Source organism: Camelus ferus, chromosome 33 (genome assembly GCF_009834535.1).
Source record: "Camelus ferus isolate YT-003-E chromosome 33, BCGSAC_Cfer_1.0, whole genome shotgun sequence".
NCBI classification, from domain to species: Eukaryota; Metazoa; Chordata; class Mammalia; order Artiodactyla; family Camelidae; genus Camelus; species Camelus ferus.
The window spans coordinates 16,912,558-16,935,189 of NC_045728.1; the positions used below are offsets into that span (position 1 = coordinate 16,912,558).

The 22,632-nt window shown below is 41.7% G+C and overlaps 1 protein-coding gene and 1 long non-coding RNA gene across 5 annotated transcripts in view; one reads left to right on the forward strand and one right to left on the reverse strand.

Moving 5' to 3' along the window:
* ALG9 (ALG9 alpha-1,2-mannosyltransferase) overlaps positions 1–20,673 on the forward strand; it is a 79,008-nt gene extending 58,335 nt beyond the window's left edge. For 2 of the 3 annotated variants that reach the window (XM_032472724.1, XM_032472723.1), the window contains exons 14-16: positions 1,350–1,480; positions 16,926–17,044; positions 18,401–20,673. In XM_032472724.1, coding sequence (XP_032328615.1) covers positions 1,350–1,480; positions 16,926–17,044; positions 18,401–18,651 — 501 coding nt within the window. In that variant the 3' untranslated portion in view covers positions 18,652–20,673. The other variant, XM_032472725.1, reaches the window with a different exon arrangement.
* On the reverse strand, positions 344–9,697 carry LOC106730339. Of its 2 annotated transcripts, XR_004317020.1 has the most exons (5): positions 9,454–9,697; positions 9,168–9,292; positions 6,804–8,462; positions 5,137–6,178; positions 344–961 (listed from the first exon to the last, which is right to left on the reverse strand). It is a non-coding gene; the product is annotated as an uncharacterized LOC106730339 (long non-coding RNA). The 2 variants fall into 2 exon arrangements; XR_001366797.2 differs by lacking the exon at positions 344–961 and having other exon boundaries at positions 2,750–6,178; positions 9,454–9,696.
* Positions 20,674–22,632: the final 1,959 nt, after the last annotated feature.

Here is a 22,632-nt window from a genome sequence, read left to right on the forward strand (position 1 = left end):
ATTTATCCCTCCGCCCCCTTCCCCTTTGGTAACCATAAGTTTGTTTTCTATGTCTGTGAGTCTATTCCTGTTTTGTATGTAGACTCAACTTGTATTATTTTTTAGACGCCACATATAAATGATATCACATAATATTTGTCTTTCTCTGTCTGACTTACTTCACTTAGTATGATCATCTCTAGGTCTATCCATGTTGCTGCAAATGGCATTTCATTCTTTTTTATAGCCGAGTAATATTCCATTGTGTGTGTGTGTGTGTGTGTGTGTGTGTGTGTGTGTACACCATCTTCTTTACCTATTCATCTGTAAATGGACGCTTAGGTTGCTTCCATGTCTTGGCTAGTGTAAACAGTGCTGCAATGAAAATTGTTTTGTGTATATTGTATTTTTTTAAGTTTAAACTTTTTAAAATTAAAAAGGCCTAAAAATTTCCCCATGACTATTAAATATTCTGATGGTTTCGAGATGAGAAGAAGAAGGTAATTATGGTTTGAAATGAACTGTGTAACTGTGGAAGTATCGCACAGATTTGTAGCATGTTCTGTTGAGTCAGTTTAGTGAGAAGCATAGTACCAACATGTTTTAAATGAAGTCTGTTAATGATCCCTTATGAGTATCGGTGGTGCTTTGGTGTATCCATGTTGTGAGCAACTAGATGACTCTAGTTTTGCTAATAGCTGCTGTATATTTTTGATAGTCTCCACTTTTTATATCTCAATTTTATTGATTTTTTAAAAAATCAAAGTATAGTTGATTCACAGTGCTGTGAATTTGACCGATCTTTTGCTGCAAGGGCAGTCCCTGGGTCTCTGTCAGTTCTGTTGAATTCTTGAAGGAGACGGTATGCATGATGTTTCTGTACCACTTGTGAGATGCGGGGTAACCTCCCTGGCTCTCGGTCAGCAGCAGAGACAGAGCTACTCACACGTTAGCGTTTGTGTTTGGTCATGCCCTTCAATCTCTGTAATAAAAGACAATAGATTAGAAGGGAGCAGTAGTGAGCGGCAGAAGAAAGGTTTCTGAGTAGGCTGTGGACCTGTGTTAGCTTCCAAAGTGTTTGTGAGTCTGGAGGGACTCAGTATCCAAACGAGAGGCAGAACTCCCATGGTTTACGTATATATTTGGCTGGGTGGGTGCATGTCCCCCCGCCCCACCCCCAGGAGGCTAAATAATAGCCCAAACACCCAGCACTCTCATCTGAGTGCAGAGAGCACAGGTAACACTGTCCGAGGACTTAGATGTCTGTGCTTCTAAAACCCACTGGGAATTCTTAGGGTTACAGATGATGTTTCTTATCCTGAGAGGACCTTTGAAATTACTGACGAAGAGTTGGCCTTTCTCCCTTGCAGATCGACCTCAGTAAATGCCATTATTTAGTGGATTTGGACACCGTGAGAGAGACACCCCGGGAGCCGAAATATTCGTCCAATAGAGAAGAATGGATCACCTTGGCCTACAGACCATTCCTTGATGCTTCTAGGTATGTGGCTTTAATCCTAAGAAATGTACTAGGACTAGTAAGGGTGAAAGTTGGAATCTGGGATTGAATAACTCTGGTCCTGGGCTAACTCTAGTAGCCATCTTATTTTATTTTTATCTGGGCCCAAACATCTTCTATTCTTGTCCAGTTTCCTGAGAAATCTAAGAGTGCTCTCCTTTTCTAGGCACCAGAATGCAAAGTATATTCTGGTATCAACCAAATAAAAAAAAATCTAAAGAGACGTGTTCACTGAAGAGAACACAAATAAATGTTTGACATTGATTATTTTTGGCAACCAAGTTCAGCTTTCTTAACTGAAGAGTTTTCTAACACTGTTAGGAAGATTGGCTGTATATTTTAAGGAACTAGAAGTTCATATCCATTATTTTGGGGCTCAAGAAAGAAAGAAATCAGTTGGTCCTAAGAATTGAAAAGGTGCAGTTACTGGCAGGGATGCAAAGTATAATGAAAAGAGCATGGGGTCAGAAGACATGTGTGTTTAATCCAGGTTACTTGCTGGTTGTTCCTCTCTGATCCCCAGTCAGAGACTGGGCCAGGCCTTATTAGATCTTAAACAGAGAGACCAAATAGATCAGGGCTTGGCTGGTGCTTCAGAGAGGCCTCAGAATTCATGGCAAGCGGGGAGTCAGGATGTCCAGGTAAAGGAGTAAGGAGCAGGGGAGGCTGGAAGGGGTCAGGTTTTCTGTGGGCAGAGGCCCAGGTAAACAGACAGTTTGAAGTTAAGGAGGTCCATGGTGACCTGGGGGGCAGAGCCCAGGACCCAGGATGTCAGGCCGAAACCAGAAGTTAGAGGACCAGGTCTTGAGAGGCAGGTTTGGGACTCAGAAACAGGGAAGAAAATGTTCTCAGGAAAAGGGAGTGATCAGAATCGACTGATAAATCAAGTAAGATGAAGAATAACAACTGTCCATTGGATTTGGCAGCTGGTAAAAGCAATTGCAGTGCAGTGGTGGGTCGTAGGGACTTGAGAGATTAGAAGAGTAAAAGCAAAAGCAGCAGGACAAGGCTTGGGGACGGCAAACCTAGGCAGGTCTTTTGAAGAGTTTTGCTGCAAAGGGAAGCAGAGAACGAGGGCTATAGCTGGTGGTGGGTGCAGGGGAGTAATAATTAGAGATTTTTTGCCCTTTAAAAATGTTTTCTATTATGGTAGCATATATGTAATATAAAATCTGCCATTTTAACCATTTTAGGTGTACAGTTCAGTGGCATTAATTACGAGCACAGTGTTGTGCACCCATTACCATTGTCTTTTTTTTTTAATTGCGGTATAATTGACATATAACATTGTGTAAGTTCAAGGTTACCAACCTGTTGGTTTGATACAGTTATATATCACAATCTGATTACCGCAGTAGCGTTAGCTAACACCTTTATCTTGTCACATGTCATCATTTCCTTTTTGTGTTGAGAATACCATTATCTATTGCCAAAACTTTTTCATTGCCCTAAACTGTTCCTCTTTTGTTTCTTTAAGAAGAGGGAAATAAGAGTCATGTTTATGTATTGATGGAAATTGTCTTATAGAGTAGAAATCTGATTATGTAGGAGAAAGGAAAGAATTACTGGAGCAATGCCCTTGACCTAGGTGACAGGAGACACACAAGTAGGTAAAGGATGTATTTCAGGTAGACATACAGATAGAGCATCTCTGTACAGCACTGTCCAGTAGAACTTTCTGCAGTGATGTAGGAATTCTATATCTGTACTGTCCAACAGACGAGCCACAAGCCACATGTAGCTATTAGGTAGTTAAAATGTGACTAGTATGACTGAGGTACTGAATTTTTAATCTTTTCAACCTTAATTAGTTTAAGTAGCCACACATAGCTACTGGGCAGAGCAGAAGAGTAATCAGGCACGTAGGTGTGATGCTCTCTGGATGTTCTCTTCTGATGGCCTCAGTTTTTTTCAGTGAAGTAGGAAGTAAGACTGTTTGATGAGAAAGGGGTGCACGGGATGAGGAGTTGGAGGTTTGAGGAGAGAAAAGATCTGAAATAACTGAGGAAAGTAGGAAACAAAAGGAGTTCTAGAAGTATGGTATGATTAAGGACAGGATCAAGAACCCACTTGAGTTTTAAGTGGGGCCAATGTGGTTGCTTTTTATTTCTCCAGCTGTGTGTATCTTTAGACCATGTGCAGCCAGGACCGCTGCCTTGGGGGGTTTATGGTGTTCCTGGGGACATATGCCACAGTTCAGGGATGTACTATTGGGGCATAAGAGGGACAGGTCTTATCTCCAAAAGGCTCGAGTGTGAGGGACCAAGGAAGATTCCAAGAGGAGATGACATCTGGAAATTACACTGTTGCTAGGGTGGGAGGTGGACTGAAAGGAGGGGAAGTTGCCGGCATACAAACAAGTCAGGAGGCTGTTCTGCTTGACTAGAGGAGGACGGGTGGACTTCGGGGACACATTGTTGCAGAGAAAGATCAGGCCAAAGTTTAGATCCTAGAAAGCCACAATTTTCCCCAGTGGCCTGTATCAAACTTTCAGATTTTTCCTTTTTTGTATCAGAGGTGCAGTCCTAGTCATTGTTAAGATTTGCTTTCTCCATCTGGGCTGGTCCGTGACCAGAAGCTTTCCCACGTTCAGCAGCACTTATTAGAGAGACTCCAAGTTATCTCATTGTACGTCCTCTCTCCTTTTGGTCCCTGGTGCTGCTCCATTTCCTGTTTGCCCACTGAGCACACCTCCAGTGTAGGTGGAGGAGAGAAGAAGGCTTTTGGGGAATGCCTTCAGAGGTTTTAAATTTCCCGTTAATTTATTCATTTCCCCTAAACTGGCATTCTTTTCATGACCATATGCTGAGAAAGAAAGAAATCAGTTGGTCTAAGAATTGAAAAGGTGCAGTTACTGACTGGAAGGGATGCAAAGTACAATGAAAAGAGCATGGGGTCAGAGGACATGTGCGTTTAATCCTGGTTACTTGCTGGTTGTTCCTCCCTGATCCCCAAATTTCCCCAGCAGTAAAACAGAGATAATATTTTATACTCTTCATGGGGATGTGTAAGGATTAAATGAGAGCTGAAAGATGAGAGTGCTTTTAAATTCTAAAGCATTATATAAACGTCAAGCCTTCCAATTAATTATCAGGCTGCCCAAAGTTCCAAAATTACACTGATTTTCTTTACATTTCTCTTCCTCAGCATTTCCTAGCATATACTGACCTAACTGCAAGAACAGTGGGATCCTACAGCCTCATTTGCCACAGCAATTTGTAACTGTCAGCACAGACAGACAGCTCGTGTTGCTGACTCTGGGCTGGTTAAGTTGGACTGTCCTGTCAGAGGCTGTGTGCCTCAGAGAGCTCGTTCTGTGGCAGTGCGTGGAGTGCTCTGGGGAGCTTGGTCCTGGAAAGCCTTTGAGCCCCTTGAATGGGGCTGTTATGTTTCCTCTGTCTTCTTGAAACAAAGGTTTTTGTACTTTCGCAATTTATATAACAAGGAGGGAGAATGGTACCATCCCCGTGTAATGGTCACTCATGTCTTAACCCTAGATCAGGTGGGGCTGCAGGCCCAACCATTACCTAGCTGTTCCTGAGGGAAGGAGGCTTTAATAAACTTGTGACATCCCACCCTGTGATCTTTTTAGAAATGTAAGCAGGTATCTCAAATGGGTAAGACCCTAAAATTTATACCTGCTTTCTTTAGACTTCACTTTGAGATCATTTTTTCTTTCTTCCTTTATCCTTCTGTCTGTCTATCCATCTGACATCTGTCCAATCAGCAGACGTTGAACACTGCCAGGAACTGGGATGGATCTTAAGTACATAGCTGTGAGCAGGACACACAAACTCCCTGTCCTCTTGGCCCCTACAGTACACTGAGGAGGTTGGCGTTACACAAACAACCATACAACCAATATGTGATCACAACCTGTGTTAAGTACTTTAAGAGAAAAGTATGGGAGCTGTGAGAGAAGGAGTCAGCAGCGGGACGTCCCTGGAGGCTTCATTCACGTCCTGAAGTGGCTGGTTAGGCAGGTTTGGAAATCAGAAAATATTTATTGAATAGCTATTAGGACTTTGTCACAGAGCTGGATTATTTAAGGGGGACAAAAGAGGTAATCAGGCAGATTTTACCCTTGAATAGTTTACAACTTTTGTAGTTACACATACAAAAACAGCTTGAAAATAATGTTAAGGCCATAGAGGGTGCCATAGAACTTCAAAGGACGGAGAGATCTGTGGAGGTTAGGGGATACTGAGAGGGCTTCCTGAAGGAGGTGGTGCTTGAGCTGAGGCTTAAAGGAGAAAGGGGCTTTGTACCGGTGTAAAAAGGGTAGAATCACGTAGGTAGTTCAGGGAGAAGGAGTCACGAGCACAAGTGGAAAGATAAAAAGAAGCCCCTTGGATAAGGGGCCTGAGGGTCAATAGAGAAAAGTGTAATTTACCTCTTTGGTTTAAATTTGCCCTTAGGTAAAGTGATCCTATAATATATCATCCAAATCAGAACACTTCTGAAGGTAAAAGGGGCCCTGCCCTGGGCAAACTGAGAGAACGTGTTCCTCCTGTTGCAATGTGACCAGAGTATGAGAGCTTCTCCCAAAAGCAGGATGGGGCATGGAGCACGTAGACAGAGTCCCTTCGCCCCTCCCATGTGGATTTGCCCATTGTTGACTTATCTGATTTAATTTGCTGGTGTTTCTTGGTGGTGTAGCCTGGATTGGGTCTCAGCTGTCTGAAAAGGAAGGGAGAATAGTTTGAAGACAGTACTGGCACAAAAAAATAAGTCTTATTCTGAGTGTATGTGAGCGGAGACTCAGTCCAGGGGGGAAGCAACCTAAAGATTGTTAGGACAATATTGTGATTGGTGCAAATTTAGGAATTCTGAAGTCTGTGAATATGTGAAGAGACTTGTTTCCTGTTCGAATTGCTGGAAAATAAGCAAGGCTGTCACTGGTGACTTTGGAGAAGGGCTCAGCCCATTTGGGAGGATGACAGCCCGGACACCCATCCATTCTTCTCCTGTCAGGTTTCTTCTCTGCTTTGTCAAAGGGCTGGAGACCCCCAGATAGCCATTTGCCAGCCTCCCCTTGCTCACAGCTGGTACCAGAGCTGCAACCTGGTCTGCCTGAGTTTGCCACATCTGTGTCTGGCTATTTTTGTAAAAGTTTATCAAACTTCCAGGATACAGAGGCTAAACTAGTTGAAATAACACTTTTTAAGCGAGACACATTTGCTACTCTAAGGCCGTCTCGTATCACATACTGTCTAAAATAAGAGGATTTTTTTTCTTTCTCTGAAGCACGACATAATGGCTACTTGTGTGAGATAGCTCAGCAGCAGGTGGGTGTCATGCTTACTCTGAGATGGTGCCCCGGAGAGGAGTGAAGGGAGAGCATGGCAGTAACTTGCCAGCTCAGTGGCGAGTTCCTTTCTGAGTGTGGTGAGAGCATTTGGCGGGAGGTGCCTCTCTGGGATGCTGGAGTCGGCCTCCTGAGCAGCAGGGCCAGTTCATAGCTTCAGAAACAAGTCGGGAGGCCCCGCCGCTGCTTGCACAGCCACTTCCCACCCACTCCTGCCCCCTTCGTTACAGGTCCCTTTGGGTTTGCTTGCTTCACTTTCACCGTTGCTTTTTGGATCTTGAGAGCTTCTTCTGCACTGTTTTGGAGCGTATTAGCCTCACCTAACTGAATTTTAGGCTTGCCTAATTAGGGACTTAAAGTAATTTGGGGAGATTAAATAGGACAGGATTTCAAAGCCCTGGAAATTATAATTACAGGTAGATGCAGGTAAAGAGTTAGAAGTCAACATCTTCAGCTGGTGTGGCAGCAGAGGGACCTTTTTTAGTCGGAGGACTTCTAGAGCAGCAGGGTAGGGACTGTGCTGAGAGCGTCTGCTGCTCGTGTTCTTTCAGTGCCCAGCACAGGATGCTCGTGGCCACTGAGCATCAGCTGCCGTGGAGATTTCTTACTGAGACTATTACTCTCCTTTTCACATCCAGGAAGTGAGCCCAGCAGCTGTGAGGCCTAAAGAGTCCATGACACCTGTGTCCATTTTGGTCCTATGTGGCAGTCTGGTCAATGGCAGCCCTTGTGTTCCCAATCCCTCATCCTAGCATAAGCAGAACTATTTTTTTCTGGAAGATAAGAAGACCTTTAGACAATCACTGTAAAGGACAAATTAATTGGAAGCTCTTGTTCCAGTTACTGCTGTGTAACAAGTCATCCCAAACTTAGTGGTACAAAAGGACAACAGTTCTTTATTATTGTTTTCTCTCATGGTTTTGTGGACTAACTGGGCTCAGCTAGGCAGTTCTTCAGCTAATCAGGGTTCTTATGCATTGACCATGAGGTGGTGGCTGGGACTGGAGGCATCTCAAAGGCTTTCTCACATGTCTAGCAGTTGATGTTGGCTATTGGTTAGATCTCAGCTGGGGCTGTTGGGCAAAAACACCTACGTGCTGCTTCTTCGCGAGGCCTGTGCTTCCTCACGGCATGGTGGCTGGCTTCCAGAAGCAGGATCTCAAAAACTATAGATTTTTGTGACCTGGCCTTGGAATTCCCACAGTATCACTCCCACCTCATTCTGTTCATTGAAAGCAAGCCACTCAGATAGCCCATGTCCAAGGGGAGAGGAATTAGACGTCCCCTGTTGGTGGGAGCAGTGTCAAAGAATTTACGGACATGTTTTGAAAACATCACAGCTCTTTTGATGCTGTTCTTCATTCAGATTTTCTTTTTAAAGGAGATTTCTTGCAGAAGAGACATATGTTGTCCAAAAGAGTCCAGCAGGCTGTTTCCATCAGCAGCTTCTTGCTACCCAGGTGGAAGCAGAGGCTGCACCCAGGGCAGAGTTTGGTTTCAGGCTAACAGTTTGACATGCTTCAGGTGGCGTTCAGCTCCTCTGGGTAGAATCAGTTCTCCCTGCTAATCAGCGATTGGGGCGCTCTTGTCTTTTCCCTGCATGTCGGTCACAGTGGGGCCTTGAGCTCCCTCATCTTTGCCAAGAGTACTGAGAAGCTGTAAGGAAGAAGTGAGCAGAGCTTTTGTACTTTTGTGATTCTTTACTGCCTCATTATTCTCTTATGCCTTCTGTTTCTTTATCGGTTTTGGGGGCTGTCCTTTTCCCCTCCTCCCCAGATACTTTCTTGCAACGCCCCCGCCCCCCCACCCCGTCTGGCAGCACTATGAGCACAGGCAAGATCTGACTTTAAAACACATTGGTGTTCTGCTCATTGTATTCGTCAACTACTTAATCATCATCTGCTGACATTTTAAGAAAAACAAAACTTTAATTTTTTTGGAGCTCAGAGTGTCTGCTTCCTATTGTTGTGAAAGTAGTTCTCAGACTCTCAGGTCTGAAGAACACATATATAACCGTATTAAAACTGCCACTGCTGTCAGCTGCCTGAGACCAAGCGGCTGGCGCTGTCAGAGGGCTTTGTTCTAAGTTTCTCAAGAGCTACAACAACATCTCTTTTTGAATCTCACAGCTCCTAGCACGTGTTAGGATCTCAGAAAATATTTATCAGTTATTTGATGTATTTCATGTTCTTACAACTGGATTTACGCCAAAGGAAAAGGAAAAAGAAAAAAAAAGGTGAAATAAGAATTTCTTCAGAAGCTTCTCATGCCCTTATTTGGTAAGATAAAGATTGCTGAGTAGTTGATTGGTTCTGTTTCCTGTCTCCTGGAATATTCCGTCTGAGAACCCAGGTACCGCACCTTAAGGAGGTCCAAAGGCCTCGTGGAGACAGGAAGCCCGCACAGGGTCAGGGCTGAAGGCCTGTAGAGCTGGCTGAACCTGTAGCTCCTGAACGTTCCAGCCAAAGCCAGGTGATGCAGAAAATCTATCAGGCAACCACAGATTTGAGAGAAATAATAAACTGTTGTTGTAAGTTAACAAAGAAAAGACTGTTGAGTTAAAGTGTACTCATTGTTCACGTCCTCTCTGTGAGGCTTACCCGGGTCATCTACCTGCTGTGACCTCTAATACCACTCACTCACTTACTGTTTGTCACAGAGAAGTAGCTCAAATGAGGTTCCAAAGAGTAGAGACAGACACTTCTTGAACACTGTTCAGTGTCTTCCCCGCAGGAGTGCTGGATGGAGCACACAGTCCCTCACATCTGAGTCGCTGTCAGTGTCAGATGGTAAAAGGCTGGTGACGAGCATTTCTGCAGCCGCCTCAGTGGGACTGAAGGCCACAGAATGACTGCTTGCTTAATACCACGTCTTTCTCAATTCCCTCGTTCTGATTATTGGTGAAAGGTGACTGGTCAAGAGGGTATGATGTTGTGTCAGATGACTGACCAAGGCCACAGATCAGATAAATGATTCACCCCGTACCCCTGTCCTGCGGTGACATGACTCCAGTTTGTGCCTCAGCTAACTTCCAAATAGTTACACAGTATGCATCTTCGGAGGCTGCGACCAAAGAGTCAAAACTCTGTATGTATTCACTGGATGTTCAGGGTCTGTGGACATGCCCACTGGAACCACTGTCATTCTGGTCCCTTGGGTAATGATGATTCAGCAGATTCCATGTGAACTGAAGCCTGGAGAGGTTACTTGACCTTTCACATTAGTGTTCTCTTTGCTGGTACGAATGTCCTCTCCATCTCACTTGAGCTCTAACAGCCTGTGGGCCACCCAGCTTCCCCTGGCCCCAGCTCAAAACCCTGGCTTTGCTCTGCCCCACCTGATGGCTTTAGGGCTGAGTTGTTTGGGAAGAGAAGAGAAAGAAAAGCTCCATATTATGTTTGAATATTTCCTTTTTTTGTAGAAGATGAATATTGCCAGAAGCGAGGGAGATAAATGAGATGCTGTGATATAAGAGTCAGGTGGCAGTCATTCATTCGTTCATTCACAGGATATTTATTGAGCATTTTCTGTGGCACTGTTCTAAAAGCTGGAGAATAGCAGTTAGACAAGGTTCTGTCTTCAGGGGACTGACATTCTAGTGGAGCTTAATATATAGCGTGTAACTCCTATATCCATTTCTCTGTTTTGGAAAAGAGACAAATGTCACCTCTGTCTTACTTCCTGACCATTAGGATAATGGCTCTCATCCCATTTCCTACTAATGAATATTAAAGACCAGTCACATTTTTGCTGCATATCAGCTTTTTTTTTTTTTTTTTCAGTAAAAGTAGGTTTATTTAGAGAGATGTACACTCCATAGATGGAGTGCAGGCTATCTCAAAAGCAGGAGGGAGCATGACTGCATATGTTTGAGCAGTTTTAAATTGCTTGATATGAGACTATAGACTGACTATGGCTAGGATTAAATCTTGAGGGAATTCTGAGATTCTCTTCAGGACTGACGGTTTCTGTGAAAGGCCAGTTCTGCTCTGTAGAATGTCTTTCTCTGAAATGTGAACTACGTGCAGGAGAGAGACAAAGATGAAAAGAGAGGGAAGTAGCTTTAAAAAGAGAAAACTGGCAGTGACCTTGGACTGCAGGTTCACAGGGTTGGGTGGCTGGATGGACGGATGGACAGACAGAAATAAAAGAGGAACCCTGAGTACTAGGATGTTTTCTTTTTGAAATGAAATATTGACCCAGCATTTCCATTGTGCCTGCTGAGCTGGCGACATCGGGGACAGGCAGCCAGTCTTCCATTGACGTCAGCAAGAGCAGATTTAAATCCCCATAGCAGAGTGCTCCGCAGCCCAGATAAATAGGGCTGGTAATTGAATTAGAAAACATTCTGAGCTGTCAGCTAATTACCCTGTTCAGGCAATTGTTTTGTCCACGTCTGTTTCATCCTTGAATTGCTTGAGTGACTTTCTCACTGGGGGCGGGGGCGGGGGTAGAATTTCAGTGTCCGTGATAGAGGCACATATTTTGTGTGTCCCTAAATTATGCTGCGTGTGCCTCCCGAGGGCAGTGCTCTGGCATTTCACATTATTACAGACATTGTTGTGTGAGCTTTATTCTAACTTGTGATTCAGTCTGATCTTTGCTTCCATGTGTCTGAATGTGTACACACACGTTATTCCAGTGCTCAACTGCTCTTTTCTTTCAGGAAGGCAAATGACCAATCCAACTGCCCTTTTTCCCCAGCAGGAATACAATATAACAATTTGAAAGGCCCCAGTCATGCTTAACCTATTAAAGCTGTTGATGTGAAGGAAATTAACCTAGATCAGCAGCTGTAGCGTTAGAAATGAAGACTTCAAGTCAACTTGATCTTTTGATTTAAAAAAAAATCATAGAATCTTCCCATCGCAGCTCAGAGGTGTGCATCTGTTTCCTCACTTCATCTTCTGGAAGACGTTAGTGGCTTTAGATGTTAAAGATGGGTAATTCTATTAAATATCACAGACAAAATCTGCAGGAGGAAAGAAGGTTCATCTTCTAATAAGGATTTTTCCAGGACCAAGCCTCTGATGATAGATTTTCTCAACTTCTCCTTATATTTAGTTCCCACCTCCTATATAGTTTTGTCTTCAGGTTTAACTGGAAACTCGTCCTTGCTTCCTGAACACAATTATCTAGAATTTGATGCTGAATTTCTTATGCTTGTACACTGAGGAAGGAAGCATGGGAGAATCTGAATGCTTCTTGGATCTCTTGTTGTATCCAAGTCAAACACGTGCTTGTCCTTAGCAAGACGGTTATTCCAAACCACACATTCAGTTGGACTTTGAATTCCTTACTAAGAGTGGGAAAGAACTTGTAATTCTGAGGAACTGAAAGGAGAGAGTGTAATGAACAAGGAAGAAAATGGCACAAGGTGAGATGAGACAGGTAAGCAAGAGCTGCCTTTCCTAGGGTTTTGTAGGTCATGAGAAAGACTTCGGGTTTTATTCAAGCCATTCTCTAGTTGCTGCTTAGTGGACAGAGCATTTAACTTAAGACACCCATAGATTTGCTTATGGATGGGCAAGTTGCTTTTCTTGCTTCGGGTACCTTGGGATGTTGGATGGGTAAAATGAAATAATGTACAGTAAATGCTTCTTCCACACCTCTGCAACTCTCTGCGTTTTTCCTCTCTTCTGAATGTGTGTATTAGCACTCTGAACTTCTGTATCAGCCATTTAGTATTTAGTATATGCTAAGTTATGCTTATGTATCATTCATACTCTGTTTTTTCCCAACTATAGGTTATTAGCTTTTTGAGAACAAAAACTTGTGTGTCTTTAGGGCCAGCACACAAAGCCCTATACATAGTAAGCACATAGGTTTTCATTTGTTTGTTTGTTTTAAGGATTTGAGATTTCCATTATTTAAAACTTTGTCTACTGGCTTTTAAAAATTATTACAAGTAATGTATTTCATCTGCTTTTGTGTATGTCTGAAATTTTCTCTTGTAACAAATGGAAAACAAAGTAGATTGTTAAAAAAAAAAAAAAGCAGTGTGGTGAGAAGTCCAAAATAAAAATCCTCTGCTGTACCATAGAGACTGCATAATTTTTTAATTGATATTGCTAAAATTGCCTTTCCAGGTGGCTCTGCAGTTTTCACTGTTGCAAATGGCTGTATCCGTTTCCTAACTCCTCACCAGTGTCTGATACTGTCCGACCTTTCAGCTTTTACAAACCCAGTTATTGAGACACTGTATCTAGATTTACAGTTCCCTGATTACTAGTAAGACAGAACATGATTTCAGATGGTTATTGGCCATTTACATTTCTCTTCTCTGTTTAATCCTTTGTCATTTTTTCCCTTCTGAATTGTTAGTCTTATTGAGTGCAGGAACACTTTATATATTCTAGATACTCATACTCTGTTATATGTATGGTAAATATTTCGTCCCAGTCTCCTTTATCTTTTTACCTTTGTTTCAGCCTGCCTTTTGCATTCACCAGTAATAGATAGTGGTCCTTCTTCCATTTCAGGGAGGTCAGTATTTTTGGTGATGCTCTGCCTTATGTTCAGCCCAAGGTAGTTTGCTGAAACGATCTTTTATAACTCCTTTTGGGATGACTTGTCAGCATACAATAATCATCACCACTTACTGTCTTGGCCAGATAAACCCCTTTCGTTTTTATATGTTTTAGTTATTTTATAAATGACCTATAAAAATAAGAATAAAATGATAGTGAAAGAAAAATTTCATTCAAAATTTTAATAATAATTTAAATGTAGCAACATCAAACCTTTATTTCATATTCTCCTGGCTTTGAATATGTGTACACACACACACACACGCGCGCGCGCGCGCGCACACACACCTAAAATGGACACCTCTGAAGTCAGCTAATTGTTCACCTGACACGCATCAGCCTGGAATATATCCATCTTGAAAATCCTGACTCTGGACTTCAGACATAGCTCTAATAGGTTCAAGCTTACTACTTCTGGTTCTTCTTACATTTGTATCATCAAAATGCAAAATTTGAAGAATTTTTTGAAACCTTAAATGGTTCATAATTTTGTTGAAGACAGCTATCTTATTTGCTATGTAATTTAAATATCAGATTTATAAACATCAAAGAAAGTGATAAAGCCATTGAATTTTTTATTTCTTTATTATTGATATCCTTCTAGTAACTTTTGCATACGAACCTGCCTTCAGCAGTTGTCCACTCATGAACTATATATCAAATTAAATTTGGCACACAGACATCATAAAAGATGAAGGAATGTAGTCATATGCCCTTTTAGCCTAAAAGGATAGTCTGTGTTCTTGTTGCAAAATATTGCATGATGGGGGAGGGTAGTTCAAGTGGTAGAGCGCATGCTTAGTATGCACAAGGTCCTGGGTTCAATCCCCAGTACCTCCTCTAAAAATAAATAAACCTAATTACCTACCCCACCCCCATCACACCCCCTCACAAATGTTGCATAATGAAGTTGAAGGGAAGGAAAAGTTTTCCTTCTACCCTTCTATTTTTGGTTGGCCTAATAATCCACTTGACATAAGATAGATTTATAAGAGAAAAACCAATTTCATTTTATTTGTACTGGAGCCCCGTAAAAATAGGAGACCTAAAGGCAAGTTGGGCAGTTGAGACTTCTATGCCATCCTGAGCTAAGGAATAGGATGGAGGCCTGGGGCTTTAGAGGGGCGGAGGGTCATTCGCAGGACAGTAAGAAGAGCAGATATTTGTCCTGCCACACAGATACTCAGATAAAAAAGTTATCTCTGATAATACCTCTCTTTCTGAGCCACGGTCCCTGTATAAATTCTTTTAGGGAGTTAAAGGGGAGGACAAAGTTCTTCCTAAGTCTTTTGGGCCGTATCTTCAGCTCAGAATAACCCACATAGCAAAGCTGCACATTTTAGGGAGGCTCACCCTGGACCTTTCCTGTTAAATGACTAACTGAATGAGAACCCCTTCTTTCCTTTTTTGTTCTTAGAAATATAATGTTCTCTCATCATTTCTTGAGTGAGAAAATTCATCTAGTATATTGTCATCTAAAGACTCATAGTCTGAAATTTTGCTCGTATGATAAAGTTTACCATCATCATTAGAATCTTGAATGCTACTATTTGTCTCTTAACATTCATCTTCTGATTTGTCTAGTGATTGTGAAATCTCGTTCTCTGTCAATTTTCTTCTCATTGGCATTATGGAAAGAAGCTATGTTCAGTGAAAGCTAAATGCAGATGAGAAAGATAGTGTCTCAAGTCTTTTGTACCTTATTGAAAGATAATGTATACTTTGAACAGTGCAATGAGAAAAATGAAAGTTAATGCAATAGTGATTAATTATATCACTTTTGCATCCTTTTTGGTGGTTTCATTATTCTTTTTCCTATCATGTCTTTTTTTTTTAAGTATAGTTGTAAATAATCCAAGAAGTAGAAAAAAATAAGACTGCTAAGATCCTTATAAAATTGCTTAAATTTATAAAAAGTTGCAATGGATCCATAGGGTCCTTCAAGGTAGAATGAGTTTTATTCTATTTTTGAAAATACGCATAATTTCCCTTTGTTCTTTGCAAGACTCTAAAAGAATAAAATTATGAAATAACAATCCTCCCAAAGAGTAAGGAATTGTTCCAAAAAGAAAGTGAAAAAGTAAAATTAGGCTCTAATGGACCTAATGTTACACCAAGGACTGAGTTGACCAGAGATACATGCTGAGGGTACTAGTAGAGGTTTTGTGGTGGAGTTGGCTGGAGTGGCCATGACGCCTAATTCGGCTTAGCCCTCTCTTCGCTGCACTGAAGCCTGCAGGAGTTCGCTCTGGCTTACAGCTTTCTGTCCTGACCTTCCCCGTATCTGTGCAGCCTGAACAGAAAGAATAAATTAACTTCTTTTTGACTGAGGTAGGTGCTTCCTCCTCCTGTTCATTTTGTTTGCAGGGGCCCTGCTTTATCTTGTGTGTCTCTCTTCTAAGCCTCTTTTCTCTTATCGAAGCCCTTGAGCCGTTAACTGTTGAAGTGAAGTGCATCTCTGTTGAGCACAGAGCTCTGCCAGCATCGCAGTTGGGAAGAATCTCTGAGAGGTGTGTATGCCAAGCACGATAGCATTGTGTGCAGGCAGCGGAGGAGCCTGCCAAGCCCAGGGGTAGGCTGCCAGTTCAAATGCCACGTTGACATGACATTTACAAGTTGAGAGTCTGGAAGAGGACTGGCAGTGAGTGCAACACCCTTCAGCTACCTCATTTAGGTTGGCAGTAGCTGGGCCAACGTTTGATTTTTAGACTCAGAAATCATAGTCAAGAAGCAATACTTCGTGTAGAATTTTAAAACGATCACTGCCACTTTTTCTAGAAAGTGATGAATCCTGTTCCTGGAATGCAGGATAAACCAAAGAATATGGACTCAAATCTGGATTTGAATAAGGGCTCTATCATTTACTGTGTGACCCTGATCAAGTTACTTAATCTGCTAAAGTCCCATCTATAAAATAGGGGTAATACTACTTTCCTCCTAAGGATTAAATCCTATCTTTAACAGTATTAGCAGTTAATACTAGTGCCTTTTAAATACTAAGTATGCAATAAATGTGAGATGTTTTTCACATTCTTTAGAAACTCAGGAGGAATTCAAGTTTTTAGCTGTTCCTGTCTATATTTTAGCAAAGAGTAAAAAGACTCTCTTTGACTTAAGAATTGCTGGAACACTGTGCGCGGCAAGCCCAGCACGTGGTTTTCTTTACCTCTTTAGGAAAACTTAGAGCTGGAATCAGGATCATTTGAGCATTTCGCACCTCTACACTTTCTTAGCTACAGAAACCCTTTGGGTGTTAAGGATTTGTTTTAGTAATAGCAGTCCTTTGATTGACTTGGTACATTTCTGTGCAAATTCTAATGTGAAGTGCAGACCTATAGCTGTTCTGGAGGATATCCTGTGACTTACTAGACTGTCAATTTGGTGCAGGTAAGAAGGTGCCTGATCTTGATTAATTAAGTCTTTTATCAAGATCTGGTAGCTAAATAACAGACTTTTCTGTGCTGCTTATATAAAATATAATCCTCACCATAGCACTTGGTTTATTTCCTTTAATCATTTTCAATACCATTAGTAAATTTTCTCAAATGACAAAATTCTGTCTTTTTTTTCCCCCCCTCTTGTTTTCCAGATCTTCAAAGCTGTTGCGGGCATTCTATGTTCCCTTCCTGTCAGATCAGTATACAGTGTATGCAAACTACACCATCCTCAAACCCCGGAAAGCAAAGCAAATCAGGAAGAAAAGTGGAGGTTAGCAACAAGCCTGTGGCCCCAAAGGACAACCGTCCTGTTAACTGGTGATTCCACTGGCAGGACTCCCTCCAAGCCATCGCTTGTAACATTTGTAATAAAGGCCGTCTGACACGAATGCTGGAATCTGGGTGCTTTGGGCTAGTTGAAGTCAGTCACATTCATTTCTTGCCTGTGTGTCTGTTCTGCATGTAAACTTTGTGCAGCGAGGTGGAGAAAGGCCCCGAAGTTGGGGTGGATATATTGCTCCACATCTCATTCTTTCTCTTCTGTTCAATTATTTACTAGACCGGAGAAGAGCAGAGCCAGCTTCTAGGAAGAACTGAAAATCCCGGGACTGGATGGCTGGGTTGAGTAGTTCTCCGCACTCCGGCCTGGCACCCGGGAGCTAGCCTCCCTGGGGCCGTGCGAGCTTCTCCACCAAAGCTCTCTGGCAGCTCCTAGCAGACTTTCTTGTTCAAATCCTAGTGCTGACAAGGAGCACAGCCTAGTTGCCAACCTACATGTCCTTCTCACCTCCAGCAAGACAGCTTTTGTAAAGCACTTCACAGGACTAGGACCCTGTCCTGGAGACATCTCAGGAAAAAGGCAACCATTTGAGGAACTGTGACTTAATTTCATTATATAAGATGCCTCTTATTTTCATTTTATTTCCCCTACAACAAACTGTAACTATATGGTGGGGTTTTTTTTTTTTTTACATTTTAGCATGCTATTTTTTTTAATTCAATACTTCCCTGTATAAAGGTATCAACAGATCAGACCATAACTGTACAGGACATATTTGGAGAAAATTAATTCTATTGATTGGTAGATTTGGGTGACATCACATTTTTAAGTAATTTATTCTGAGGAAATTAAGAATCTCCCTTTTTTTTTTTTTTTAAACAACCCTAGGGAAAAAGACCGGTGTGTATTTATAGCAGCTATTTTGAGTCTCTCTATTGCAAAGCACATCCTGCATGGGGCACCTCTAGTCAAACAGGCAACAATAAGGACCTGATTAAAACATAGTAAGTCTGTGCTTTACTTTGCCTTTACGTACAGTATTTCCTAGTTTACAAAGCACTTTCACATCGTCTCATTTGATCCTCACAGTCAGGACGTGAGGTAGATAAGGCAAGTGGTTTTATCCCCATCTTACAGATGAAGAAACTGAGACTAGGGGGCAGGGAGAGGAAAAGTGACTTGCCTGGGGCCACACAGCCGGTGAGTGGCGGCGCTAATACTGGAAGCCAGTTTGCCTCACTTCCCATCTAGTCTCCTCCACACTTCCTCACTCGACTCAAAGCATTACTTGAAGGAATGATAAGGCTGGCCAGAGACCTGACGCATAATGTAACTTTCTATTTTAAGGAAGAATTTTATCTGTGTTTCTTCGAGTTCCTTGGAGCCTCCAGTCTGCCTGTTGGTTGGAGCATCACAGCGGTTCTCTCCTGGATGCAGCCTGGCCTGTGGCAGGAAAGCAGTGCTCGTGTTTGGAAGTCATGCTTTTTGCAGCCACACGGGCTCCAGTATCAGTTGCATTCCTGCATTCAGTCTGGGGTCACCCTGCAGTGCCTTATTTCCCTAATGGTAATTGTGTCTTGTATCTGCAAATAGGATGAATCTGGTTTTCAGATCTTCCATCTTTCATTTTTCAGAGAGAAGGGATTTTCAATAGGAATTGATCTCAAGAGAGGGGAAAAGAAGTGATAAGGGGAGAAATGGCTACTTAACCGTATACAGTCTCCCCTTGGGGGTCCCCTCTAAAGGAATCCCTGGGATGGGGTGGAAGCACTGGTGAGGCAACAGGCCTAGATGGTGTAGAATGATGGTAACAGGAGAGTGAAGATAAACTGGGGTCCCACTTGCTGCTCTAAAGATCTCTGGCATTTAATTTTCAGTGCTTGATTACTGTTTTCCAAGGCAGATATTTCCAAGGCACATGTGGTCTGACTACAGGATGGAGAATTTTCAGTGACATACCTTTCCATACCTGTAGTAATGGTACACCGTCCTTCACAGTGGCTAAAGCTCTCCACAGTTTGCAATAGTAAATAAGAGAGTACCGTCATGCCAGGTCCATGATGAGTGGCTTTTTTCTAATCAAAATGGTACAGTGCTGATCCATTTTATCATCTTGCATGTTACAAAAAGAAAAAAAAAAGGTCGTGATTGAGCCAGGGTTTCCTTGGGAGTATCTGTTTCTGTCTCTTTTAAAACCTGGTTTTGGTTTTTCTCTGTTCTATGTGTATCTTTAGTGAGAGCACAATTAATTGCAAAGCACTGTGCCAAATTCTATAGGTAAGGGATATAAAAATGAATGGTTTTTTTGTTGTGAAGATCTTTTTCCTGTGATATATAAATGCATTTTAAAAAAATCTCCATCTCAGCAACACGGGGAGATTAGCTTTGCCTGGGAAAAGAGTTTCAAAACACCTGGTCAGTGTAGCATCTCTCCTCCAAACAACCAGTGTTCAGCATGAGCTGACTGCTCTGTTCACTGTGAGGATAAAGTATCTGAGGTACTTTTTTCTCTATAGATTGTTGACGTCAAGGAATGAAGGGCTACAGATTATTGGTAAAAAACCTTTGATTATGGCGCTGAGGGAGGGAGCCGGGTGTATTGGCAATTCCAGGGCACCCTAATCTCCAGATCTTAAGCAGCCTTGTCTGAACCCCAGATCTTATGACACTGAGTCCATTACCGAACCAGCCTGTGTAGTCGCATCTTATCAGAGTTCACCTGTCACCCAGCAGGTGTCATCTGGTAAGAAAGACCAGTTATTTTAATCTCTCGCGATAATAACAGAAAGCTGAAGCCCATGCTCTTCATTGCTGAGTTCAAGTTTAGAAACCGATTGTTTTTCAGTCCAGGTGGTTTTTGACCCCAGCCATTTATTTGACTCATATTTTTTTTCTAGTTTAGAGTTCTGGGAAAGACCCTTGAAAACCCCATGTGATTCTGCGTAACTGGATCGGCCATTTGGGCAAAGGACAAATGGAAAGCCTTTATTGTGTTTTGCATTTCATGGAACTTACTGAAATAAGAATTCACTGTGATTGTGCCGTCTTCTGGCCAGCGTCAGGCAGCTGTGCTGTAAATTTGGTTAATTTTATTTTCTCTGAAGAGAGAAAAGAGGCACAATTTAATCTTTGCCTCCACAAGCATATTAAAGCTCATGTGTTAATTCATTCTTACTCTCCTACATCAAATGCCTTGGGTAGATGCAGAAATGGACATGTGCTCAGCTTTATTATTATTTTTGTGTGTGCAACAGAAAGACCTGACTTCCATGGGGCATTGTTGGATTTCAGAGGCTCTCTGGCGTTTTGGTAAATCTAAATGAATGTTGCCTTTAACTTTTCCAATATAATATAATATAATATAATATAATATAATATAATATAATATAATATAATATAATATAATATATATATGTATATATATACACATAAAACCATGTGATTCATGCTGCAAGTGAAATCAGGAAGCAGTAAGGTGTTGAAGCGAGAGTATCGTCCAGTTCATTTGTCTTCCTGATCCTTGTACTTTATTTCACATGTCAGTGTTTACATTGCATATTGTATTTTCTGTGAAAGAAAAAGTTAAATAAATCTTGGCTGTTTGATTTTCCTTTTCCTAAGATGGTATTTTTCTCTTTTGCTTTTAGCTTTTAGATCTTTGATGGAGATTGAAACCTGAAGGAGCTGAACTCCTTCCATCTCCCCCACTTCCACCCTTCAGTGGCTTTCTATAGACCAAATAGCCTAGAATGTTCTTTCTGAAAACTCTGGGAAAAAGCTGTTGGAAAACCCAGTGAAGGTTAGTTTTATTTTGTGGAAAAACCAAGCATAGTGGGAATTACTCAGTGTGTCAATGTTGTCCCTAAAAGAGACAGTTTCTGGATCCATGTTATGTTTTTGAATTAAGAGTCTCTGGACTTTGAGAGTCTTAATATTCATAGAAATGTGGATCCACTGATATATAACACTTTTAGGTAATTTACCACTTTGGGTCAGGGGTTGTCAGGAGAAATAAAAACTTTTTTTGTGAATGAATTTCTAACATCATTCCTATTCTATACCTTGTAACTTACAGCCAATAATGTCTAGTAGCCATCTGGTTTTATACCACTGGTTACCAGTTTTCTTTCCACAGGACCCAAAATGCCCATGAAACTTGACTTATTTCTCCCAAGTTGTTTTAGAGAAGGATACTTTATTCATATAATTCCAGGATGGGGAAGTCCACAGCCTTAGTGATTTTCTTTTCCCTGCCTAGCAGATCATCCTTCTCTCCACTTGTTACTCTTACTTTTAGGGCCATCTTGAGTCTCCCTCTCTTCTATGAAGCCTTTCCAGACTTTAGACCCCTGTGATTACTTCCTTTCCTGAACCCTCTGGAGTTCCTCATGCCTTTACTAATGGCATAGAGCCTTAGCATGTAGCCCTTGTAAACCTGTCTCTCAGGAATATTGTTGGCATGTCTAGAGGCAAAGACCATATCACACTTCTATGTATTCCCTGTACTCAACACAGTTCCCTGAACATTTTGGTACTGTACATATTTATTGACAATGAAGAAAGAAAGGTACAAAGAAACTTGCAGCTAATAGGTAACTCCTGCTTTCAGTTCGGTAGATTTCTAGAATATATGGCATGTCTGAAGCCCTATGGTACTCAAAGGCAATTTGGAAGATGTGAGTTAGACTCAATACTGTGTATATTTTAGGAATTCTGAAGGACACATGCTTTCACACAAAGGCAGATTCTTCAGCATACCTTCTAAAAAGACAAGCTGGGTGCCTTTATAGAATATTTCTATTATTACTTGATTTTGGGGAGTCAGACAGCCCTGGAGACCTTCTGAGTGAGTCAGGGGCAGGACCTCCAGGTTTGAGGAGGTGCTACATTCCTCCTAGCTCCATGCCCTGCCAGGAGAAGAGATCTAACTGCACAATGACTTCGTGGTGATACATTCAGTTTCAATAATATCAAGTAGCAAGTGATTCTTTAAAACTGGAAGCTATTTTGGCTCTCTTCAGCTGTGGAGTTCAACATAGACCTGACATTGAAACAAATTAAAACCAACAGATTTGATAAATGAAATGAGGGGAATTCAGATAAGAACTATGAGAATTCAGAATTGTAATGATATGGGCAGACTGGGAACTCCTGTTGTAGCTCCTTGTGATTAAATTAACAAACAGATTAAATAGCACTTTACCTGAGTATGAGCATTTTTAGAAAATTTTATGCAAATCTTAAGGTATCTTCATAAAATACCTCAAGGTGGAGGGGGTTTTTTGTTTGTTCATTTTTGCTCCTAATTTCTGGGCTGCTTGTTCTGTCATTACATGTCTGGAGATAGAAGTATAAACCAAGTGACTCTTGCTGATCTTAACAGCCAAAAGACTGTGTGAGATAAAACTAACTTCTTCTGACAAGGGTTTCTTGCAGACCTATAACCGTGGATTCCATCCATTACCTGCCTTAGGTGGGTTCTCTTTGACCTCGGTTTGCCTGCAGAATCAGTTTTTGGCAATTTGTACTTTGCCATTTTTAACTCTTGAATCCCAGGTTGCCGAATGAGAAGAGTGTGG